Source organism: Drosophila sechellia, chromosome 2R, assembly GCF_004382195.2.
Source record: "Drosophila sechellia strain sech25 chromosome 2R, ASM438219v1, whole genome shotgun sequence".
Classification (NCBI taxonomy): Eukaryota; Metazoa; Arthropoda; class Insecta; order Diptera; family Drosophilidae; genus Drosophila; species Drosophila sechellia.
This window is the reverse complement of record NC_045950.1, coordinates 6778151-6804286: the sequence shown is the minus strand read 5'-3', so window position 1 is coordinate 6804286 and position 26136 is coordinate 6778151. Positions and strand designations below refer to the sequence as shown.

Sequence of the window (26136 nt, the reverse complement as noted above, 5' to 3'; positions counted from 1 at the left end):
ACAACCCTCTTATAACTATCCAAAACTGAACCCTCGAATACACCTGCACATAAGAAGATTGTAAAGTCAATGAGCTCAATTATTTTGAGTCACCCCAAGCTATTTATAGCTATAAGAAGGTGATGTAACTAGGAAAGTACATCTACCGAAAAGTTTGAAACTATAAAAACGGAACATTTAAATGCATAATAAAAGTTTTAAAGTTGATCAAATCTCGATTGTTTATTGCTGTTTTGTTGTCTTCTCAAAGAATACCATATATAATGACATATGGAGAATCTATTAAATTGAAACACGTTTTCCACAATTCGTTGGTAACTCCAACACTCATGGTTGGATAATTTCTTTATTAGAAAATATCCAACTCCCTTCTCCAAGAAGCCACAAAAATGAAAAATAATTCTTAATTGTCATGGGAGCCGTAGCACAAAACGTTCTCTTTCTAATTCACTTCCCGCTTTTTGAGGTTTTCGGTTCGGGTTTGAAATTTTTCGGTTTTTTTTTCTTTTTTTTTTGGTAATTAATTCTACGCACTTGCGCAACAATGTCGCCGTGTTCGCTATAATTTCCAACCGAGTCCACGCACTGGATTTTCAAGGTCTAATGAGTTTGTTGCCACCGAGCGAGAAACCATTGGCTATAATGAGCCTGGCCAAAGAAAAATTATAATCATCATAGAAATAAATGATTAAATTGCCCTGCCAACAGTGCGTTTCATGAATATTAGGTGAAATATGTGATTCTTGAAGTGTGTAAATTGAGCAAACCAACGATTATGTGAGAACTAATTTTATTTTATACAATTATAATTAAAACGTAAGCAATAACTAATTTAAGTATCTGTACTTGATCGCGTTTACAAGCCCAATAAATCTAATTGCCAAACATTTTTCAATTATTTGGTAGCCCTTAACTTAAGAGTCTCTTCGTTTATGTGACGCACTGTAAACATAATCTTTCGTGGTTCATTATTATAATTGTAGTCGGTGCTTTCAGGCCTAAAGCTTTGAACAACCAACTTCTTGGCGATCTAAACCAAATGCGAAGGGGAGGGCAAAGGAGGTTTTCCATCCGGCCAAAACTTGAGTTCAAGGTTTCAGTTTGATAAAATTTCGAAGAAACTCGACTTTAAGTATTTGGCAAGTTTCTGCGGAGATTGATTTGCTGTTGGTTTTATACATATGTATATGCTTTTCGTTTATAATTTTTGCAAGCTCTTTGTGATTAATTAGTGTTAATTACAATGTCGTCCAGGCGAGCATTTCGTAAGGCTTGCTTAAAACCTTATACAATCTCTCCCATCCGAAGCGAACGAAATCAACGAAAATCGCAAATTGTAAAACGATTACATAAGCCTTTAATATGAATGAATTTGGGGACCGAGTCTGAGCTTCGTTTTTCGTTTTTATTTGAGTTTTATTTAATACTTTCATTGGTTTATGGCTGCGAGATGAGCTCACTTTTGCTTCGAGGCAAGACGAAAAAAATATGAATATTGAAATATAATATAGGGGCAGTTCGCCGCTTTGGGTGTCATCATTAAGTTTTCTTGGTCTACAAAGTTCTTTGAACTGAATTGCTTAATGGTTGGTGGACAAGTGAAAAAGGTTTTGAAATTCTGGTTGTGGAAAATGAATACGAGACACAAAGGAAACCCAAACTAACACCACTTTAAATGTGATCATAGAAGAAATTCTTTCGTTATGTGCAAAGCAATTAATACTCACAGAATGATAGGAGCACTTTTATAAATCCCCTCGTGTAATTAGCTTTCTAAGATTCGAAATGGCTAAATCAATCACTTCAACTGGACAACAACAAAGTGGCCAACATATTAAACTAAAAGATACAGTGGCATTACAAGCGCAGCATCTGTGGCAGAAGTGGCAGCAGCAGCAATTTCTGTTGCAGACCCCATTGAGAAATAGAATGTGAACACATAACATAAGTGCGTGCGGGGCTAAACATATAGCAAACACCCGGGGATATACATATGTATTTATATATACACATATATCTGCACTCGATTTCTTAATTGAATTTGGTCTAAAGCACTAAGCCAAGCCGAAACCGAGGCACGAACAAACAAGACAGAAACGCATTAGGGGAGATGATGCTGGCGACTTTGCACTAATAAGTTTATTATAAAACAATAATTGCAAACCGAACTGAGGCGGAGGGAGGAAGTAAGCAAAAATAACGAGAAAGTCGCTGCTGCACGCTGATTAGCTTTGTGGCTACCGCCGACTTGAGCCCCGACTTTGGCTGGATGCTGCTGTATCTATATATATCTGTATATCCATGGCTCTTGCTGCACCCGTGAATGGATGCTGATTAGGCATCAGCAGTAGCAGCAGTAGCAGTGGCAGCAAAGCGAAACCGAAATCAAACCAAGCACGTACACCGAAGTGTTAATTGCAAATGTACCAAGAAGTAACATTGGGGTTGGAGCCCCCGAGTTGCAGTGAAGTTGCAGAGGTGCCAATACATTGGATATGTGGCACATATTACGCTGGGGCTACTAAATACAGTAAACGATTGCTTGGACGGACAGCCGATAGACTTCGATTATAGGATTTGTCCGCACAAGAAATGTCCGTACAAGATTTGTCAGGAAAAGATTTCTGCGCGAAGCGCTTATCCATGGATTAAATGATTTCTTTCTCCAAATGTTCCAATGGAAACATCTTTTTAAAAATACAAGACATGCGTTCATAGCTTTCATAATTTTACTAATCTGTCTAATCTGTCCGCTCAAGAGATCTGTCCGCTTAAGTGAGAACAGCTTAAGCCAGAACACCATCCACCACGTATTGGCTGTCGGAGGTCACAAGCGCATGCGCAGCTTGAGTTTTCATCTGGTTACATAGAAACGGCTTTTGTCCATAAATCGATGATCGGCAATTGGATTATAATAGAGGATTGATGGTCAGTTTGGACCCAAATTGGGTGCTTGGTGGGGGGAGGGGGAGGTAGGAGGGAGAGGTGGCCGTGGGGGCACAAAAAGAGAGAGTGCCACACGCAGGCACAAAACAGAGGCGTCAACGAACCGGTTTGCAAAGGGTCGTCGTCGCGGCGAAGTCACATACGCGTCAGCAATAATTAATCAATCAATAATTGAGGCAGCCCAGGCACAAACACACTCACACACTCGCACTTGAGCACACACACTGTCGCAGGCACACACTCATACAGCGACAGAAAGACAAATCCAGACGTCGAGCGAGAGAAACGTTCAACTAATGACAGGGCATACAAAATGGCCGACACATAAGCCCATTAAGTCCGAACAAACAGACATCCGGTGACCATCCATCGAGCAAGTGTTCAAAGGGAGGGGTCGGCCTAGGGGCTAGATTTAACCTTACTTCAACTCTTACTACATAGCCCGCCCAGAATCTAGCAAGAACCGAAAACTAATCCGCTAAAAAGTCTGATTGTCCGCCGTAAATGTGCCGAATTCATGTAAAACCGATCAACTTACTTTCTTCGCTCAGTTTGTTGGTGCTGTAACTTTTGCTTTTCTCTGTCACTGCTAGTTTGGTATTTTTTTGGGTTTTGGTATTTTAGTATTTATTTGGGATTAACCCCTGTTATTTGGCGATATCCTTTGCTTTTTTTACTTAAGCTTTCTGGCAGTAAAAACTTTTTCTTACTTTCTTTTGATGGTATTTTTTCAGAAGAACGTATTCCTCCTTCTTGCTTTCAGTACATTTGCTTTGGCTGCACTTCTTGCGCGTAATTTCGCGACGTTTTGGAAATATTCGTTTCTTTTTCAATTAAAGCAAATCGAAAACGGAACCCACATGTTTCGGCGGCGAAGACGAGACGAGAAAACGAAGAGAAATCAAAAGCGAAGCGCACAGGTAAGGTAACGTTGCGACTGTGCATAAAAATCGAACTGAACTGAAACCAAAGAAGAGCAAGAAAAAAATTCCAAAACCCAAGTTTTGACGCCGCTGCCGCTGCTGCCTGACGTCGTCGCCGCCGCTGCTTCTGCCGCTGGCTGCTGTTGTTGTTGTCGTTCCTGTTGTTGTTGCTGCTGTTGTTGCTTTTGGCCCGCTTTACCTGTAGACCGCTCTGCTGAATATCCAGAGAACCGACCGACCGAACCGAAGACTTTCAACGTCGCCCCTGCTCGTTCGGTTCGGTTTCTTTTCTGCGCTGCCAGCGTCGTCGACGTCGTGTGGTTAACGCCGCCGGCGGAGCGGCAACAACAACAACGCCGTCTCAGCTTAGCGTGGCCCGTTCAGCTTGGCTTGACACCGGCGCACGAGTGCGAGCGAGAGAGAGCACAACTGCCGCCGACAGCGATCCTCTTCTCTTTTTGGCACAAGTATGAGTATGTGTGTGATTTGTGCACAGGTAGAGGTGAACCGTATCTGTGTGCGTGCGAGTCCCTTAGGTAAGCAAAGAAAATGTGTCCAACTTCGGCGAACAGGTAGACCGCTGCTCACATGCCGGTTGTTGTTCTTGTTGCTCTTGTTGTTGTTGCTGCTGCTGTTAAGGCCGCTCTTGTTGCTGTTGTAGCCTGCGATGTTGCTGCTGCTGTTATTGTTGTCACTTCTGACTGAGCTTCTGTTAGGGATGTTGCTTCTGTTGCTTCATACTGTTGATGCTGTCAATAAGCTGTTGCTGTTGCTATTGTTGCTGTTGCTATTGATGCTCATGTTGCTACTGATATAACTGTTAATCGCATTGGTTGAATCACCACTGTGGCTCCTACTGCTGCTGTTTCGTTTGCTACATTGTAGCTTCTGCTAATGATGTTACTCTTGCTTATGTTGCAGTTGTATGTTATGTTATAGGTGATGCATGTACAAAAGTGCTGCTTATGTTGCAGTTGTCTTGGCTAATGAAGATATTGTTGGTAATGCTGGTCATTATGTTGCTGCAGACACTTCTGTTATTTAAGATAATGTTGCTGCATTAATGTTAATGTCTCATCTGTTACTGTTGTTGTTTCAGTGTTTGTGCTGTTATTGTTGACTTTTCCTTAGTAAGTAGTTGCTTCAATTTTCACATTTAGTTGTTGTTGCTGTCGCCTCTGCTAATTTCGCCGGCGGCAGAAGCGACGGCGCGGCGTCGACTTGGTTTTTTGCGGCTTAAATGCGCACACATGCACACACTCATCGAACGGAATACTAATACGACTCACACAAACACAAGCGAAAAAGTCAGCGCATTAGGGTGCCTCACCTTATGGCAAATAAATTGACTTCGGGATAATGCCGCTCAGAAAACAATGAAAAGTGTGGCGAAAAGGCAGCGCATAAGCCGGGTTTACAATCTGCGTTAATTAAGTGAAATGGAAGTGCCCAGGAAATCAGATAATTGTTTTCAGAACTGAAGAGGTGCGCAGTACGACAACGTTTTCTTAATGCTCTGGGAAATGTGATCTTCAGCAAAATAATATTAGTATTTTTCAGCACTACCCAGTATCTTTAGAGTTCTTTGTGAAAATATCCGTTTTAGGAATCCAAATCTTTTATATTGAAATTGTTACATAACTTAATCTGTAAGTTGCATTAAACCGACTAAACTCTGATGTTGCAACAACCTTAAGTGCTTATCCTACACTTGATAAGAGGTCATAAAATATCGAGGAATTTTGAGTATTCGTCGTGGGTCACCCTAATCCCAGTGCCCGCATACAGGTAACGTGGGGAAATAAAAACGGCCGGGCGTTTATGCATATGGAACGCAGACACATAAGCGGCAAGAAAGCATACGTCATACAGTGAAATTGTTTGTGGAAAAATACGCGGCGACAACAACAGCAGCAACAACCACTAGCAAAACAACAAACAATAACGAATGGCGATTTTTGCGCGTGAGTAATTTGTTGACTATGAGTCTTGTGTTGTATGGGATGGTGTTTTGAAAAGATGTCTCTTGTGAGGCTTCTGCTGCAGGTAGGCACACACACACAAGCGAACACACTCACATATTGGAGCAAAAACCCGGCACACAGATACAAATCCAAGCCATACAGATACTTTTGTATGGTGGCGGTAATTATCGGTTTTCGATGCCATATGGCAAGCAAAAAAAAAAAAGACAACGCAGAATACGTATCGAAACCGAAATCGAGGCCCTTAATTTTTGCATTTTCTGTGCTGCTGGTGTTATATTCCACCCAATCTTGCTAACTAGACACAATTTTAACCAGCCACGGATCGTTTCAAAGCCCCCGGAGCACCTGAAAATGTATCTACGTGTGATTGTCTGTCCGTTTCTCTTATTTTTTTTTTTTTTAATTTTTTTTTTGGCATCATGCATACTAACTCAATTAGCACATCGTGTAAACGTGATGTGGGAACAAGCAGAAGTCTCCCAGAGGCGCCTGCCTTTGGGACCTTGCCACAGTTTGGGGATTTCGCTCTTTTTGCTTTGGTCTTTGGTCAATCCGTCAGTCAGTCAGTCAGTCGGCTGGCAAACAAACAGAACCAAGTACACATGTTCGGGAGCTAAAATGCAATCGCCGGTTCCTGGAAAAGGCCAAACTGATCATGCAAACAACAAATATCAAGCCACCACGGGCACACACACACACACACACACTGCAGCAAACCACTTTTGGGGCAAGGGTTGGGGATACGACACGCCCATGAAGTGAATGCCTCGGATTTAGTCCAGCGTTCGTTCAACAGGTAAACCGTATATATATGTATATATATAAATATATATACAATATCGCCCATATAGGTTTGTACATCTGTGGTTTTTTGGGAGTGGATGGATCGTAGCAGACCTCAGCGCGGCATTCGAGTGTCCAGCTGCTTTCGTTTTTATTTTGTACGTCTGCGATTTTTATTTCTGACACGAATTTCGTTGTTTCCTCAAAGGAGTTTTGGACATACACTATCCTATTGGTAAAATTAAACTCCAGAGTTGTGGGTTGTTTTGAAACTATCTATAAGATGCATACTTTAGTATCTTAAGTAGTTTAAGATTAACAAAAAGTGCTTGAGAGTGATTTTTTCTGAATTAAGTCCCTTAAGATACAAAGTATCTGAATCGCAATCCCCAAATTGAAATGTATTTCAAATTCGACCTGCGCTCGATCGAAAAACAATATCTCAGCTCGTTGGCTGCATTGTGATTCAGCTTGCATTTTTGCGCATTTATCGAAAATATTTGCTCTGGCTCAGCAGCTTGGCTCATATTGGATTCAATTTTAGTCGTATCCGCTGCTGGCCATCGATGAGTGAAACTTACAGTTCATTTGTTGGCTTTACTTTTATTTCGTGTTTTGTTTTTATTTTTTGAATATTTGCTGGGCAGCATTACATTGTCACGACTTGGCTTACCTGCAAAGAGAAAGATAGAGAGTCAAATTGAGGTCATTAGTAAGAGGTTTTTCAGGTCTCTGGCTTACGAACTGCTTACGGCTAATTAGTGCAAATGTTTATAGATTTGAAATGAGTTTCACCACCCGAGCGAGATGGAAAATTGTTTAATTTTCAGTTCTCAAAGTGCTTGGCAAGTCAATAGCAGGCTTCAAAGCCCGGCTACATTTGTAGCCCTAGTAAAGAAACGATATTTATAGAGGCAGAGAAACTAATTTTGAGTAAGAATCCCGAAGTCTTAAAAGCAATTTTTAATTACAACTGAACTGAACTGAAAATTTATATGCGAACTTGGCGCTGGAAAGGAACGAACGAAGCTGCAGCAAGAACTGCAAAAGAAAGCTGGGAAATTGAAGGAAAAGGAATGCCCAGGGTGTGTAGAAGCTGCGCTGTGTGGGAAAAAGGAAAAATCTGTGCAAAGGAAATCGACATGCAGATTAAAAGGAAGTTGCACAAACCGAATGGACAGGCCAAAGGGCGTGGTGTTGGTAGATTGCGTAGAGAGCCAAGCAAAGGCAGAAAAAATTCGATTATCTGCGAGAGGAAAACTGTAATTAAATCTATGGGGTTTTCCACACAGGACGCCAAAGGAAATGTGAGAGTGGGCGGGAGTGGGGCCATGGGGACGCTGAGGTGGAGTCGCAGAAAAAATGCAACGAAATCACGTAAAGCAAACTAATACCGCAACAAGGCGTGCAGATTGCACTGCAAGAACAAGAAATGCCAGGAGTGGGTGGTCCGAAAAACGGGCGATGGGTAATGGGTAGCGGAAGGACACAGCTGAGCCTGCGCAGGAATTGCCTGGTCCTTGGACTACGAATGTCCTGGCTGGGGCTCGGGCTTTTGGGTCTTAGTCTGGGGCAGTGGTCTTTAGTGGCAGGGATTAACAGAGGAGCCAAATGGCATGAGCTAGGCTCTTGGACGACCATTGAAACCATGATGATGGCACTGCCTGCCTGCCACACACACACACACTCACAACCTTTAAAATACAGAAAAATACAAAAAAAAAAAGAAGAGGCTTCATTAGCATAGAAGTGCTAGAGTGCTCGAGTGCGAAAAGAACGAAGGCGAGGGGGAAATATCCTGGCGGAAATGCGCCACATTCAAGAGTTCTAGAATGAAAGTCACAGACGACTATATCTTCAAAAATCTCCAGTTTTGCAGATAAAAGATTTTAGATCGTGAAAAACTTAACCTGTAAGTAAAACGCTGTAAGTAAAACGCAAATTTCAGTTGGAAATTTGTTGCTTTAGAAACAAAAGTGTAAAGTTTTTGAGATAATATATTGGGCAGTTCAAGAAAACTTTTGCAGCACACAGATATAGATTGTTTTATCGATAAATCGTCGCTTGCCCACTCCCAGAACGTTTTTTTTTTTCGTTCTCACGTGTCATACATACCCCGAGCTACCCCGAAGTAGAGCGTTGCATGTGCGGCTTATGTACCCCAATCCCCTTCTTCAACCGGCCACGCCCCCTTGCCACCCAGCAAACCCCGAAAACTCCTTCCATGCCATTGCCGCCTGGCTACAGTTGCGGCAAATGAACAAACGCCAAGAAGAATGCTCCCCACGCTCCTGCAGCCTTCTAGTCCTGATGCTGGTATGGTGCAGGAAAAAAAGGACATTGTGGAGCTGGCAAAAAAAAAAGTGGGAGAATGGAGACGCAAGATGCCACTAACTCAAACTCAAAACTCGAGGCACCAAAACAGCCCGAAAAAAGCCACCTGAGCAACCTGCAGCAACTTGCAGATACACATAGAACAAAACTAGCACTGCATATTAAGTATTGAAAACATTTAAAATAATCATAACAGATACTTATAGCTCTGGTCACTCTTAAGGCGCCGTGTGACCTTGCAAACATTATTTTGTCGTTATTTGAGCTATCAAAATTTAAATGATTTTGGTAAAGAATCCTCATTTGATCACACTAACATAAAAATACATTTTATAAAAATAAGCTTAGATTAATAGAAATTTCAATATTGTTATTGGCAAACGGTTGAACCAAAGGGGATTCTTTTTTTAGTGCAGGTGGAATGACGTGAGCTGCGGTGGTTGTTAGTTGGGCGGAGCGGGAACTAAAAGCAAGAGGAGTTCTGATGGGGACAGGACAGCAGTGAACGGGAAGGATTGGATTGGGGAGTTCCAGGCAGGACGCGCAGTTTGACTGCCGGAAATGAACATTGAGTTGGGCCCTGGCTCTGTTTCGGTTTCTGCCGCGGATCTGGGGGACCTGGGCGCAGGGATCCTGGGTGGTTTCACTGGGACGACACCACTACTACTTCTACTACTACGACTACGACGTCGTCGACGGAGCACAAAAGAATTTAATTTCATTTTTTTCACCCGCGCTCTCTCACTCTTTCGACTTTCTTTCATTCTAACCATTTCCAATGCTCTTCATTTTTTTTCTGGTTGTGTTTGTCTTTGTTGCTTTGGCCATGTTTTGTTTTACCCTCAAGTTTGCTGCAACAAAAATTGCAAAGGAAAAATTTCTGCTAAACCAAACATTGATTGTCAGCTGGTGTGTGCTCGGTTGGGTGTGTGTCTAAAGATGAACAACGACTGCACTGAACAAATTTGTTTTAAATAGCTTTGAAAGATTGTGCTTTTGAACAGGACAAATTAAATATATCTAGGAAATATAACAAAAGGCATTTAAGCCTGGAAGTGTGTTAAAGTAAGCCCAAAATAGTCAGAATTATTAGAACCAGCTTTTCATTTATTGGAAGAATACTTATGAAGATAACAGAATGCACGAATGATTGATGTATTGAGGTTTTAAAGGAACTCAGTGTTGGTCATAATAATCCATTAAAATCAGGAAACTTGGCTCTTATTAAACATTGTGTACAGTGACAATAGAAATCCATGGTATTGACGAGCAATTTCATTTAGATTTTCCCGCTGTGCTGGGGAATAGAATGCAAGCTGGCCCAGCTGCCGCTTGTGCTGATGATGATGATGGCATTTCCCCAACTAAGGCCCAGCATAGTTAGCTTAGGGAGCGGGAAAATTGCACTTTGCATGCTGCTGCCACTGCTGCGGGATAAAGCAAAAGAAAAAAAAGGAAGACGAAAAAAATGGGGAAAAACTAAAACAAAAAGCGGCGAAGGAGCAGCCGGAGAATGCTGCGGCGCGGAAGTAAATGAAGATTCGCTTGGGCTATAAACTGTCTCCACACACAGATACAAAGAAACATCCATATACAGGGACACAGGGCAGCATTTGAGTTACGGAAATGAAATGTCAGAGCAGGAAAAAGGGGTAAAAAAAAAAAAAAGGAGAAGAGCATCGTGGAGCACACAGCCTGGAGAATTGTCCCTTATGGGGCCCGATGTTTGTGAATGATGTTGGCTTAAATGCCAGGGTCCAGCCTAGACTTTTCCCCTCTTTCTTTCCCAGATTCGGTGATTTTTCCTCCTTTTTTTTGGACTCCCTCCTCTCTAGTTGAGCTTCGTTTCCGTGGTGGACTTTTGGCTGCGTGAACTTCCGGTTACGTGCTTGGGGTTTCTACGTGCACATATGTATGTACATACTTGCATCTCTATATTTCAGGTGTGCATATGTGCTGTTTTTTTCTTTCTTTTTTTTCTGTTTCTGTCTCTATTTTTTGCAATTTACTAACTACTTTTACGCGCTCTGCTCTTGGCCAAAAACCACAGCATTTTCTCTCACCTTCCCCGATTTTCTTTGTTTAGTTTACAGAATTACAACAGCAGCAACAACAATATAAAAGCTGCCTTGCATTTTAATTAAAAATTCTTCAAAATTCGCTTTGTGCTTGCTTCGTGAATTTTCCATCCCCTGTCTCCGACCACTTTCTTCCTGCTTCATTTCTCTGTGGGTCTAAAATTTTTTCCATTTTTTTTTGGCTGCTACCAATAATAATACGCTTGTTGTTGGCCATTTTGCTGCTGCATGCCACCCAAAAGTAGACCACATATTTTTAATTTGACTGCAGAGCAAGGATAAATGGAAACATGTTGCGGTGGGAAAACAGGAATATTTGGACATATCAAGTGTTAGAGCAAACTGTTTTTTTTTAGATCTAAAAGTATTCACAAATCTGAATTGTAGACTTTGGTTTACATTTCAAGCAAACGAGTTTTTATTACTTGTGATTAAAACTAATACAAATATAATTGCATTGTTTTCTTACAAGATTCTGTTGAAGAACAAAGTTGAATATGCAAGCAGAATCAGTCAATAAATATATAAATAAAACTTACATGTATAACCTGATCTAATCTGTCTATTTAAGTCAGAAGAAGAAGTAACTCTATTTGTAAAACACATATTAAAATGGTAAGCAAGCAAAATTACAAAATATTTTCCACTCATTTAGAAATTTGCCTACTGTAAGTAAACAAAATTCTACTTTGAAAGGATTCTTGCCACTTAAAGAGGCAGTAAAAAAAATAAAAGTGTATGTACATTTGTACATAAATAGAACATAAGTGTTAAGCTGATTTACAAAAACACATAAAATAAAATTTAAATTTCCAAATGAAATTGTAATTATTATGCACTAATATTTAGCAAGTTCGTAAACAGAGAAAACAGATCTGCAGTTTAAAGTCATTCAATAAATGCAGCACATTTCCCAGTGCGAAAAATTGAAGAGAAAAAGAAAAAATTAAGAGCAACCGTTTAACTTGCGGGAAAAATGCGCCAAGAGAAGAAAAGTTAGCATACGTGAAGAAGGAAGACGCAAAAGTGAAAAAAAAAAACAATGTCGCTGCTGTCAAGGAGTTGGTGTTTGGGGTAGTATTATCAAAATACATAATAAAAGCGGGGGGAAAAGCGGCGGAAAGCAGACGGCGGAAAAACATATGAAAGCTTGCACGAGGTGCTCAAAGAAAACGAAGCACCGGAGGAGGCAAAAGAAGCGAGAGGGCAACTGAAGTAAGTAACGGGACTCAGCAGCAGCTGACTGACGAAAATAGTACGCGACGATAGAAATTTCGCGCGCGCGTGTGTGTGTGTGTGTGTTTGTGGGGGAGGAGGAGGAGGATAATAAAAGGGGGAAACGAAGAGAAGATGCAGAGATGGCGGATAGAAGGGCACAGAAATCAGCCGCTTAAAGCGGCCGGCATTTTTATTATTATTTTATGTTATGTTATGTGGCCTTGGTTTGCTTTCTCGCTTTTTGTTATTCTTTTTTCCCCTCCTTTGGCCGGCTGCCTTCACACTTTACTTTTATTTACATTGTGCGCAACGTCGCTATTTTATTACTCGGTCACATGAGGAGTTCGTCGTCTGCGTCTTCTTTCCTTTGCATTTCTTCTCCGCGCCTCCGCTTTGCGCTTTCTTTCTGGCGGAATAAGTGTGAGCTCTTTTTGATTTTCGTCCCTTTTTGTGGCTTTTATTTTGATTCGACTACTTCAAAAACATTGCCGCAGGTTCAAAAAACGCTTTCGTTTTTCATATTTCCCTACTTTTATTCCCAAACATTTATATTGCCTATTTTTAGGCGCACATAGAGCGATTTCTTCCTGTTTTCTAAAACTTTTACATTATCCTTACTAACTATTATATAGTACTACATTTACATTTACATATATCTAACGCATTGTAGGGAATGTGGTAAGATAATACGATATAGCTAAACATTACTTAGGAATGAGGAACACAATATTCTTAGTAGTTATATAATTCATCATTCTTTGGGAACGTATTACTCTGCGGATTAATTTAGATTGTTATCGCGAACTATCAGTTATTGGGTTCAAGTTTATTGAAATTATTAGCCCAAAGCTAAGGATTTGCTTGTTCGATTCAAGGTCCTCGGAACAATAAAGGGACCGAATTTTTAAGGGGTGGCCCGACTGTATAACTGAAATGAGGAAAATGGGAAGGAGGCTTGTCCAATGAAGCACGGCGAAAATGGGACGGTTTGCGAAATAAATACAAAAAAAAAAAACAGAACACAACAAAACTTAAACCTTTTCTTTATATAATATGCCCCTAGACCATCGTCCATACAAACAAACAACTATATACCATTTTGGGACAACAACAATTGTAATCTATATCTTTGTAGTACAACAAATCCAGTTTAAACGTGGCCGAAAAAAAATCGAGAAGGGGTCAGTCCAAAAAAAAAATATATATATACACTTTTGGGGAGGGAAAGGCATCACGAAATCACTGGGTGTGCCCGGTGGTTCGGTGCTTCCGAGGTGTGGGATTAGTTGAGAAATAAAAACCCAAAGCCAGGCCAAAAGAAAAAAATCCAGCAGCAAAAAACTGCTGATGAGTTGGAAACGTAGCCGAAAAAAATCGGTTATTTAGTAGTTGTGTGGGCGGCACTGGGTGAATATTTTCCTCCTTGCGGATTTCTCTGTTGTTTTGTTTCTATCCCTTTTTGCTTTTTTTTTTGTGTTTTTTTTTTGGGTGTACTTCGGGAAAAAAAAATTGGAAAAAAGAGAAATTAAAACAAGCGACTTTTCCATTTGGCACCAATGAGAAGGAGAGTTCTTCCGTTTCCTTCTCCTGGGCACTTTTTTTCCACTTGCAAGCCAAGCAAGCTGCTGACTTTTATGTAATTATATAGCATTGTTCAATGAATGCCATAGGTTTGGGGGGGGGCTCCAGGGGGAAAACGGTGAGTAGTGGGCTTGGGGGTGGTGATTGGTGGTGAGTCCCAGTGTATTTGTATGGAAAAAGTAAATGCAATCGTTTGAAATTTGAATTCCAAACGGGAATTGTGCAATGCATTGGATATAGTATTGTGGAGTTTCTAGGATAGACAAAGAAAGCATGGACAAAGTCCTTCAAAACGAGATGAAGATGAAGATATTTGCAACATCCGATTGTGCAAAGGATCCAAATCGAGTTTAGCTGTTTTTTTTTTATGGTAATGGTTAGGATTGATATTTTATGGACTAATTACCAAACGAAATAGTAATTCAATCTAAAACATTTACACTTTATTTCAGTAAAGTGATATTCAATCTAAGTATTTTAACTTTATTGCATAAACTTTTACTAAAAGTCCTCATACAAAAGTAACATTGAATCAACGCATTTCAAATAGAAAGCTTTAGTTTTAAATTACATTTTCCAGCAGTGATTAGATGCCATTCAAATGCGTGCACTGCAAACGAGATTCCTTTTTGGTCGACAATCCACAGTTTTCTCAAATTTCCACGCACAATTTTTCGTGGCAAAAATATACATTTTCCACAGACAGCCGCAGCAGGAAAAACGATGAAGCATACCTGGAGGCATCGAATAAACTTTAAGCTGCTTGCCTTTGCCATAATTTCAGCTTAGAAGTTTATTTATTTCTATTATCTGATTTGACTGCAGGATTGCCCCGTTGCGAGACTTTTTCGGATATTCTTTATTTCGCTGACCTGCCGCTGACTGTGATTGATGTTCTGGCCGTGCGCCGCAACGCTCGCCAATCCGATCGATTAAAAAACAGGAGGGGAATGGGGGCGTGCGGGGGGGCTATTGGGTGAAGGAAAAGCTATAGAGAAAAGAAGGCGGCGAGGGAGACAAAAAGTAGCACCCTTAAAAAATGGTGAGGCAATGCCAGCAACAACAATAAAGCAACAAATAAAGGAGAAGCAATGAAATGAAAATGCCTGTCCAGTTGTTTTACATTTCTTCTGATTTTCTTGAGTAAATTTTCGCCTTTTTCCAACCCAGGGGGGTTGGTTTTCTTCGCCTTGCAACACCCACCCCCTCCGCCAGCGACTCATTTAAGCACTAAAGAGAAATTAAGAAGTGGCAAATGAATGCAGGGAAAAAATGTAAAAACTCCCAGAGTGAAATGAACGGGGGGAGGGGAATGGGGCAAAAAACAGCAAAAAAAAAAATGACAAATTGAAAAATATAAAAATCACAGCACGGAAATACCCTGATTACGCTATCTGTAACTGTGTGAGTGAGGCGCAGCGAGCATGGGCGATACGGGGAGAGGCGGGGCAATAAGCCGCCTTACACCACCCCCAACCAACCCTTCATCCCCGCCGCCCCTTCCCCACTCTCCACCAACTACAAAAACAACAACCAGAGCCGCTCAATAGGCTTGTGATAAGCAAAAGCGATGCTTGAGCGAGTCTCGTCCCTGCTCCCTACTCCTCCCCGCCCCTCTTCCCCACCAGAAAACACCCACATCCCAAAACCCCACAATCCCACATAGCAACCACTCGGAACCGGACTCACACTCGCAAAAATAGGCCCATTGTCCGGATTGATGTGCTTAAAGAACATAAACCTATAGTTTCCAGTATTGAAAAATATCCGTTTACATATTGTATATGTTAAAGTACTGTCCAAATCACACATACAGTGTAATCACTTAATTAGATCCTATTTTTAATGTAACTAAAATATTCCTGATTCATTTTGTAATGATGTGAAATTATTTCTAGCTACATTTTCTAATCCTCTGAACTATAAAAAGTGCAGCTATCACCAACATTCACTTGTATAGAACTATACATTTATCTTTCATTGTTTTTATTTAATATAAACATAGGGGTTAGTGTTCTGCACTCATAAACAATACTCTGGGAAGTTATATTTAACATTTCTGGACTCAATCTATATATATCTATCAACTAACAACATGACTTCATACGGAATAGGCTCCCATTTGATTCTTATGGTTCCTGGTATGTCTAAAACTAAACTAAATCAACCAAAGTATCTGAAACTATGGTATAGAACATACGGAATAGCATACAGAATTGGAGATATCATGGACCTTCAATCACCAAACCTTCCTTGGTAAAGTTCCATTGGAATTGGACGAATTTCTTCAGACTTGATCTACTTTCGAGAAGCTGCATATCCATTATTTCCAGTGCACGAAAAGGGGGAAAGGGCTCAGTGGTTGGGCCGCTGTTTGGACTTGATAACCCGCCATTGTATACAAGTGAGGCCAAGCCGGCGCATAATCGTCGCCGTCGTCGACGGTCGGCCCTCAGCCGATTTCTTGCTCCTCTGCATGGAGAGTGATGGGATGGCTGGAAGGGGGCCGGCCATAGTGGGGTATGGAGATGGGGGTTGGAGGTTGGTACGCCGGGGTCATAGTTTGCCAGTCATACTCGGCACATCTGCTCAGTGAACTCCACCCAGATACCTCGTCACAACTTGCACTTGCTTGGACTTTATGCTATCATTTGAAAGGCTTTTGTTCTTATATCATTCCCATCACGGCATCATGGTCATCGAGTTTTTGCTGAACTCCTCGCGATCGTTCTCCGATTCACGGGGAGATATATTCCCCCAATACGTTCCCCCCTTGGTGATTGGCCCTCTCTGTATGTGCACTACACAAAAGGCGCATAGTTTTGTTGGGGCCACTTGGCGAACTTTGGCGCTGCTTGATGTGTGAACTTTTCTTTTTGCCGGACTGCAATCGATTGGAGTTCATCGAGGCAACTTCGAGTAGTTTACTCGAGTGGAAATCTGTACCCCAAGTTCAGCAAACAACATCAAAGCAAGGAAATGCTGCAAGAAACCTTGATTTCTTTCCTATGAGCAGGTTTAATTGCTGCAGCAGCGTGCAGTAGTTGGAAAGAAACGCAAAACTTTCAGAGGGGATCTTAATACAATTATTTCCTAAATCAAATATTCCGGGAAAAGGTGCTCAAAGTAAGATTTGAGTGTGTTTCTTACACCTTTTCCCTGCTGATTTGGTTTTGACATCTTTATCCTCATATTCTAAAAAGAAATATAACGTTTACCCAGATCATTAGTTTAGTACTGGGTAGTTGTTAGTCGGCTCGTTAAGTTCGAGTTCTAATTGGCTATCGATAAGGACGATCCTTGAAACCGAAGTAAGGCCACGCGAAAGACCATTTTGGGTGCGCCCAGGTCGGGGAATCCGGCGAAAGTTCCACTACAGTTATTTCTTTAATTTTTCTCTGTGGTAAGCTTTTGTTATGTCTCAGTTTTGCCGTTATTCTGATGGTCGCTAATTGCGAGTGTGTGTGTTGAGTGTGCGTGCGAGGGTGTGTTTAGTGCGCCTGTATTGGTGCGCTGGGTTAGGTATATCTAATTAATGGCATTATTTTATGTGGCCTAGCCCCCGAAAAAATACGAATATTTTGAGTACAGGCGGCACAAGGAACGCCCAAAAGTAAGCAACGAAATTGAAAAGGTTGATTTTTACCTTGATCGAAGGACTGATGGTTAATTATTCCAGGGAACCAAGCCTAGTTGATTTCGATTTGTTTTTTCGCTTTAAAGTTGACAAATTGTAGTAGACGACGTGACGGAATTAAATTCATACAAAAAACGGTAACATTTTACCCAAAATCAAATTAGAGAAAATTAGAAATAACGAGTAATTAATGAATGACAACAAAGTGTATTATATTTTTATTGTGGGACGCAATCGTTGCGATAAGTAGGCAGATTATATTTGGTTATTTCTCCTTTTCAATAATGTTTATCAGCACGTGAAGTTTTGTTTTATTTGTTGTGTTATTTGCTAAAAAAGGAGAACTGAAATCATTGAGAGCGGAGTAAACAATTGAGCGCGAGAGCAAACACACGCGAATAACGCGACCAAAGGCGAATGCACAATAAATATTTATTCTACAAAAATATGTACGTGAATATAATCATAGTACGAATAATCGCACATGTATTGTTCGATTTGTTTGTGTGTGGGAATGCCTTTTTACTACGTAATGTGAAACGTAAAGCTTTTTTTTTTGGAAATTTTGAAACGTATGCAGCCGGCAGTTCGCAAAGAGAGGAAATAGAGTGTGCGAGAGAACGGTAAAGAGCGCCCGAGAGTGCAGTCTACACAACTAACGGGATCAGGTGGGAGAGAGGCCGAACCGAACCGGGCACATGTGAGTTTTTAATTTTATGATTTCATTTGGCACTGCTATAAAAGGTTTTTATTGGGTTTTGATGAGCTTTACAGGGTTTCTTCCTTGATTTTTCCGCGATTTTTAGAAATATCTGTAGGCTTGCGTCCACTACGGGTTTCGCGTTTTCAAGACCGTTTCAATTACGATTGTCCGAGAGATCGAAAGCGCGAGACCCACCGACTACAAATACAAATGTTGTCTGATGGCTGGCGACGCAGCGCTTGGCAGAATTGACCGTCGTCTGCCGCTGCCGCCGCTGCAGAGAAGAAAGAAGCAGAAGAAAAGTAGAAGGAGGCGGAATGTACGAACAAAAAAAATGTAAAAACAGAAAAAAATGTATCAGCAGCGGCAACAGCACCAACAACAACACAAGAAATCTCACTCAGATCTATCTGCCTCTCGCTCGCTCCCGCTCTGTTTGCATTACATACATGTGCGACAGAACGATGAACGATGATGATGAACCGAATTACAAATAAAAAGAATGATGCCAAAAGACGACGACAACGCCAGCGATTAGCAACAGCAAAAGCAAAGGAGCAAAAGCACTCACACACACACACAAACACCCGACCCACCCACTCACACACACATAGCATACATAGCGGTGGCGAAAAAAAATCGGTCGCAATCGGAAAAAATGCAAAGGCAGCGACGGCGGCGGCAGCAGCGGCGGCAGAACTCTCTCTGCACATAAAAAAAATAAAGAGAAGACGAAAAAATTAAACATAAGCAAGCTCACACACACACACAAGCTCAGAAAAGTGCTCAAGCAGGCTGGAAAAAAATGAGAAGAAACTTTGAGCCTGAGCGCCAACTGACAACAACAACGACAGCATAAAAAAAACTGCGGGCAAGAAAGCCGAGGAAAAAAATTGCGGCACATCACGCGCACAGTGGGCAAAACCATGTGTTGTGCTTTACAAAGAGTTTATATATTCTTCTTTTGTGGGAATGATGGACCCTTCATGAATAAACACAGTCATATGTTCGAGATTAAAACAAGCCCAGTTTATAATACATTTATAAAACAGATAACAAGAAAATAAGCATGTTTCTTGACTGTTCTAATTGAAATGTAAACGATCAAAATAAATAATTTTGGTCCATATAATTCTATGGCACTATTCAAAAATGTACAAATTGTGGTATCATATGCGAAACGAGTTACACTGGACTGAACTAAAGTGCACTGAAAACAATTTGCATTATTGATGAGTGGAACACATTTCTTAACAAACTCGTTTTGAGGAAAGCAAAAGAACGAGGAAGTAAAACAAGAAATATAAAAAAAAACGAATGAGTGCAAATTATACATAGCGCAACCCACAGTACATAGCACCCTTAGAAAATGACCAGCACACTGACCATCTACAGAAAACCCCACCCCGAAAAAAAAATCGCCAACACAGAAACCGACTCAAACTCAGACTTCCGACTCGCGACGCCCATTAACTGGAGATGAATTCCCATTCTCAGGACCCCATGATTTGTGCTTGGGTGTCGCGTAGACATTTCTCCCCATTTTCCCCAAAAACACCAAGCCAGTTGCAAAAACAATGGGCAAGAATAAAAAAATAGAATAGTGCGGCAATTGATGGAAGGACGTACATGACTGTTGTTGCTGTATTCCAGAATGACCATAAGCGAGAACAAGCAACATGTATGTAAAAATGGGTGTGGACATTGCGCGGATGAATTGGAAATTCGAACTGGTCCCATGCCGTCCTAATTGGAAGCTGTTTCTGGACCAGTGTTAACCAAAAGCAAAAGCAAAGCCAGGAAATTGATTTTTGGTTTTACTCCTTGAGTCATTCTAGTAAGTTCCATATCTATGAATCGGTTTAATAAATTAAGTAACACTACGCCTCATGTCATAAGAGCCCATGTTGATGAATATTCATGAATTCCATCATATGGTTCGATTAGAAAATGCATTATACATTAAAGCACAAATATTGAAATAAATTATTTTAAATTTCTTAGTTTTTCTTTAAATCTTTAAATTTGGAGTATTAATAAATATAACAATGTTTTCTTACATTTAAAACAATTAATTTTTTATGCAAAAAAAAAAAAAAAAAATTCTTTCTTTTCAAGATTCTAACCATAGTCACTTTGAAACTGAGATACAATTTCGCATACTTCGTCCCACTGTGCGGCAAAAACAATGCACGTTCCATGTGCCGCAAAAAAATTCGCTCTCTGGCCGAAGTAGCAGCAGCTACAACAACTACAGCAAGGAGTGCGAGCACGAAGAAGAGCGGCGAAGACAAGAAACAGGACGAAAAGTTGAACACGGGGAAAAAAAATCCTGATGGAACTGGACAGACGCAGCGTCGTCCGCAGAGGGGGTGGGCGGTGAGGTGGAGCTGTGGGGGGTTAGGGCTACGACTTGGACTGAGAATGAAAGTGTATGGAGCTGTCCCTGTGTGTGTGAGCAGCGGCCATTGTTGGGGGCACTCACACACACATATAAAGGCGGGCAAAAAATTTTTTCTTTGCGCTTCACTCAATTTCGATTTTTTTTCTTTTGGTCCGTTTCCTTCGAAAAGTTCAAAGTTGCAAGCGCGCTCTCGCTCTTTCACTCAGCATAAAAATACAAAAAAAAACGTAATTCTGTTTGCAAGAAAGAATGAAAGAAAAAATCGGAAAAAATGCAAGCCAAGTGCTTCAGACAGAGGGAGGGGAAATGAGAGCGAGAGAGAGAGATAGGGACAGTGAGCGAGTGCGGGTGGTGTTGAGCCACCCCACTAACTGATGTCCACCTTATTCCCCGTCTCTGTCTTGTAGTTGTCCGTGTGTCTGTCCGTTTCAGCTGCTCACATAGTTGGCCAAAGATAAAGGTGAAGGAGCGAGGGGGAAGGAGAGAAGTGCACAGAGAGAAAAGCGTGTACGCGAAATAAAATCAACTTTGTCTTACTCGGTTTTTCTTTTTAGAATAAATTTGAAATTTTATAATATTTGTAATTATATATTGTTATTGTTATTATTTTTTAAATGATTTAGTAGTTACAATATAAAAAGTTTATATGTTATGTACATGCAAATACAAGTGCTCTCCGTGTACCACACATGCAATGAGGCCAAAAGAGGAGGTGGCACCGAGTGGGTGGTTGGGTGGGTGAGACACGACGCATTGGGAAGACCCTCAAGTGTTGGCATGCAAAAAAAAAAAAAAAAACAAAACAAAAAATACATAGCAATAAATATAACCAAAGCACATGGCGTGGCAGACACATGCATTTAAAAGTGGGTGCGTGTTGGTGGGGGGGGGGGTTTTGGGGGGCTAAGGCAACTGGCAACACTAAATCATCTGCGCATGTGTGCGTGTGTGTTGGCTGACCACGTTTGCTAAAAGCATTAAAGCAGCGCCAGCATTAATTAACGCTTAGCGAAAATCGAATCTGAGCTTAACCCCAAAAAGAACAGAAGAAAATAAAACCAAGGAAGAAGTGTGGCAACGCCGGGGTCAACCGGCACGTGTGCGAGCGAGATAACCTGCCCAGGAGCGTAAGAAACCGCTTATTGGTGCAGCTTTCCTTTTCTTTCTGTTTTTTTTGGGTGAACCCTGTTCGCGGCAAAAGAAGTTTCACTAATTGTTTCTAAATGCGACTGTGAAGGAATTATGAACAAAAAATCCCAAAGAAATCTATTTTTGTTTTAAGATCGAAACCAAGCTGCAAACCATATAAAAAAATCATTTGAAAAAAAATAAGGATACTTATTCGTGTTACTAAACAAAAACTACACAATTATGACAAAATATTTGAGCCATGAAGCTTCGTTTTTCTCCTTAGAAATTATATTTCGTTTCAATTTAAAGAATTAATTTAAGCAGTACATAGTCCCATTTAAGCGTTAACTAATTAAGCTGACTTTGTAATTCATTTAGGTAGTTAAAAAAGTTTGCACAAGAAGTCATATTCTTGGGCAGTCGCAACAACAATGAGCAAGTTTGGCAAAACAAAATTTGTTTTTCCTCTTCGTTTTGGGAACACTCCGCTGCACAACGAAAAGTTTTCGGATTCCCCCCGTTTTCCACAGCGATATTTCCTTAGCATTGCCAATCTGAAGTCGACGCAACAACAATTTTTCAAGGCGAAATGGACGCGCCAAAAAAAGGGGCACTCACACTTTTATAAACAGAGGAACAGAAAAAAATATCCCCAAACACATACAATGACACTAAATACGCACCAAGACGAAAGCTCCAGCTTACCCACACACACGCACATACACACACACAAACAGAAGTTGCGGTTGAAACGTACAAAAGTACAAGGGCAAATACAACAAGAACAAAAAGGCGGCGAAAATAAAAATGGGGAACCAAAAAAAAAAAAAAAAAAAAAAAAAACGTAATACATAAAGTGAAGGAGAAGGAGGAAACTCCAAGAACATGTGCAGAAACAACGGCGACAAACGAAAGAGATACAAGCTGTAGTTGTAGTTGTCGTTGTAAAAGTCCCCGCAACAGAAGAAACAACAAAAAGTAAAAGAAAATAGAGGCGCAAAAAAATTCAGCAACTTGTGGAGGTGAATGGCGGGGTGAGGCGCAGGAAGAGCAGGGGGGTGGTGGGTGGACAGATGGCCGGCAAAACTTTTGCAGCGAAAATATAAAAATGGAGCGCACGTCTGTGACAAAAACAAGAGTGGAAAAAAATGAAGGTGGATGGCGGAGTGGCGTAGGGGGAAGGGAAAAAGAGAGCATGAATGGGAAGTCGACGTCTGCCAGTCGCCGCAAGAAGAAGAAGCAGCGACGGAAGGAGGACTTTGCATGTGTGTGTGTGTGTGTGCGGTTGCAAGTGGGAGAGAGAACGAGCGGGGTGAAATGGACCGCCGTTTGAGTTATTTTTTTCGTTTTCGCTTGCCCCCTTTTAGCTTGAGTAATTTTTTATTTCTCAGCGAGGGCGACTTGAGTGCGAAGCAAGTTGAGCGCTCGCCTCTATTTGCTCAAGCGAACAAACGTCACACGTTGGCCGCCACTGTAATGCGGTTGCTGTCCCCGCTTAAGCGGTTGCTGTTTAAATAAGTTAATGTTAACACTTAACAGCGAAGCGGATTTCCGCTGTACAGCATTAACATTTTTGTTTACTTTTAAATAGATAAAATGTTTCATATAATTAATTGTGTTTAATTTTTTGTGAATAATATTTAAAGTGAGTAATGTAATAAAAGTTTATAGGGTGTTATTATATATTATATTATATTATATATATATTATGGATATGGAATTCAGATTTTTTTTTAACTATTTACAAGCAACTAGTCCGCAAAAGTGTTTAAATTAATTTAAGAACATTTCTAAAAAATATTAAAAAATTTGTAATTTGTATTTAAGGAAGATTACCTGCGATAAATTTAAGAAATCGAAAAGCAATCAAGCTTAAGTTTTTGATTCGTATTTATAATCGGTCAATCAATACTAATTGACTTTTAAATGAATAAGTAACGTGTAAGGACACCGAATGGACTCGCCCACCGATCCAATTAGTTTCGGAATTGATTAGCCTAATTTGATTTTCCCACAGTTCCCAAAGGTTAAACCCTTTGACCTGCCAGCCTATTATGGCCTAAAATCGATAAACTTGTAGAGCTGCGGTGCACAGAGCATGCAAATCAATATTAATTACCAGTTGTGGCAACAACAAACCCTCAGGGCATCCCATATCGCCAGCACTACATTCTACCCATTAACTTTCAATGGTGTAGTTTTCTATATAGTATATATAGTCTATATGTCCGGACGAATCGGAACAACGAGAATTAATGAAGCGCACAAATGACAATTACAATGGGGCGTTGTCGTCAAATGCAAAAGCAACAAATCGAGGCACGTTGCTGCACCGGAAACAAATTTTAGTATTTGTTTAGTATTTATTTAGTATTTGATTTTAGTATTAGTATTCAAATACAAATATTATTATTATTATTATTAAGATGTTATAATGTGGTACATATTGAACTTAAATTCCGTCTGGTTTGTATATTTATTAAGTTATTTTGATAAACTAACTTAAGAGCACTTTGGTATAGTTGAAAGTATTTCGTGCAGTGTAGTAGATCGGTTGCGGTGGGTGGCACTCAGATAAATGCAGGAGAAAAGTGGAAGCTTGTACAGAACGGGGTTTTCGGTGGGGAGCTCTGCACAGATAAGAACGACCCTGAAAGCAATTGTGCACATACTATACTGCTCCCCTTCATATTTGTGCGTTCAATTTAAAAAAGAACCACTTTTGTGGTCGGTCTAGTTCGATGTTGTTTTGTTTGTTGACAAACCGATTAGCAGGTGGTAATTGTGGGTGCAGTGTATTTCATAGCTGATGGCCAATGGAATTTGAACGATATTACTTTCTCGTTTCAGGGGAATAGACCATTTATTGTAGCAAAATTGTTTAGTAAATAGAATTATCTTCAGATGTTATATAAATCTAGATTTGCTTGATTTTACGCTTATTTATAATCTTGTATTTCATTTCATTCGGGTTTTTGCGAAATATAAAGATTTACGGGTATTAGATAAGCAGAAAGATTACAAATACACACAGTTATCTTATCCGCAAAACAGAACCATTCCACATATGGTACCTTTCAATTGCGAGAAATATATAAATAAATATCGCCCTCTTCACTCAGCACCTAAATTACATGCGATTTTTTATAAAACTCATTTTATGGTAACGCATTTGAAACGATAAAAATTCATGTTTATCGATTGAGTAATCTAAAAATCTAGATAATTACTCGCATCATGCATCAGATACTTCCGATTTCAGATGAAATTCCTTTGTATTTCCACATCTCTATTATATCGTTCTTATATGATAAATCTATTTTCGAATCACCTGCAAAACTAACATCTAGTATCGACTCACCTGTAATTCCGATTCGGTGACGTCGATTTCCCCACGATAAACAAAATCGATGATGGTTTTCAGGTCGGTGAAGATAATGTCGGCGGGAAGGATGATTGTGGGATGTTTGCACGGATTCTCGAGCAGCAGTTTTTGGAAATACGTCGAACAGGCGGACAGGACGACCTGAAGTTTCGTAACAGAGTTTGATTAGCTTCATAACTATGGTGTATATTGAGATACTTCACCTTGTGCGCCTTGAGGGATCCGTGCTCGCAGGACAGGGTGACGTCCACGAAGGAGAGATCCTCGCGCAGCTGCTGGAACACTGACGTCATCGTGTTTTGGTAGTTATTCCAGCGCAGACTGAAATACTGATGTCCTCGAACCGCTGCCATTTTGATGGTTTTTCCTATTCGTTTCAAGCTGAATCCTTGCTGAACTCCTGTTGCTGACTTTTGTTTATGCGTCTGGCGTGCTCAACACGCTGCGGAAATGTGTGTATCCAGTATCCTGCGGGAAAAACGAGAAAATCATCAGTTTAATGCGGTTTACTCGAGTTGGAATGGCAAATCATCAATCAATACAGACTTTAAGGACGACTGACTGCATCCTCCTATCTGAGTTCTTGGCGAATTGCCGTCTCCGATGCAACTGAACCACCACCAACCACATGTTGAAGATGCCACAAAAGGAGTCGCAGCCAGTCGGTCCATTGTGTTCGAGAGCCTTACAGCCTTACAACGAGTTACAGGGCATAAGACGCAAAGTGGGATGTGGCGGGCAGGTGGGGGGTGGATAAACTATGCCGAAGACAGGTAGGAGGAATAGTCAATGGCTATCCTGGCCGAATTGTAAATGCCCTATGGGACATATGTTAATTATCTAGCAGCCTGAATAGTTAACATAATAATGGTTTTGAAATTCACGAAGCTTAACTAACTATTTTGATAACTCTATAAGATTGAAAAGACTGAAAACGTTATCCTTTAAGTTCGAATTTTTTTAATCATGTCTTATAAACATTTTCAATGCTTTTAAACCGGGACTTAATCAATTTGAAGAGATGT

At 40.5% G+C, this 26136-nt stretch overlaps 1 protein-coding gene across 3 annotated transcripts in view; it reads right to left on the bottom strand.

The window, feature by feature from the left end:
* Positions 1 to 25464, bottom strand: part of LOC6608538 (broad-complex core protein isoforms 1/2/3/4/5) — a 46411-nt gene extending 20947 nt beyond the window's left edge. For all 3 annotated transcript variants that reach the window (XM_032716917.1, XM_032716918.1, XM_032716919.1), the window contains exons 1-2: positions 25315 to 25464; positions 25088 to 25252 (exon numbers count right to left, since the gene is read on the bottom strand). In XM_032716917.1, coding sequence (XP_032572808.1) covers positions 25088 to 25252; positions 25315 to 25464 — 315 coding nt within the window. The remainder of the gene's footprint in view (positions 1 to 25087; positions 25253 to 25314) is intronic.
* Between the last annotated feature and the right edge of the window lie 672 nt (positions 25465 to 26136).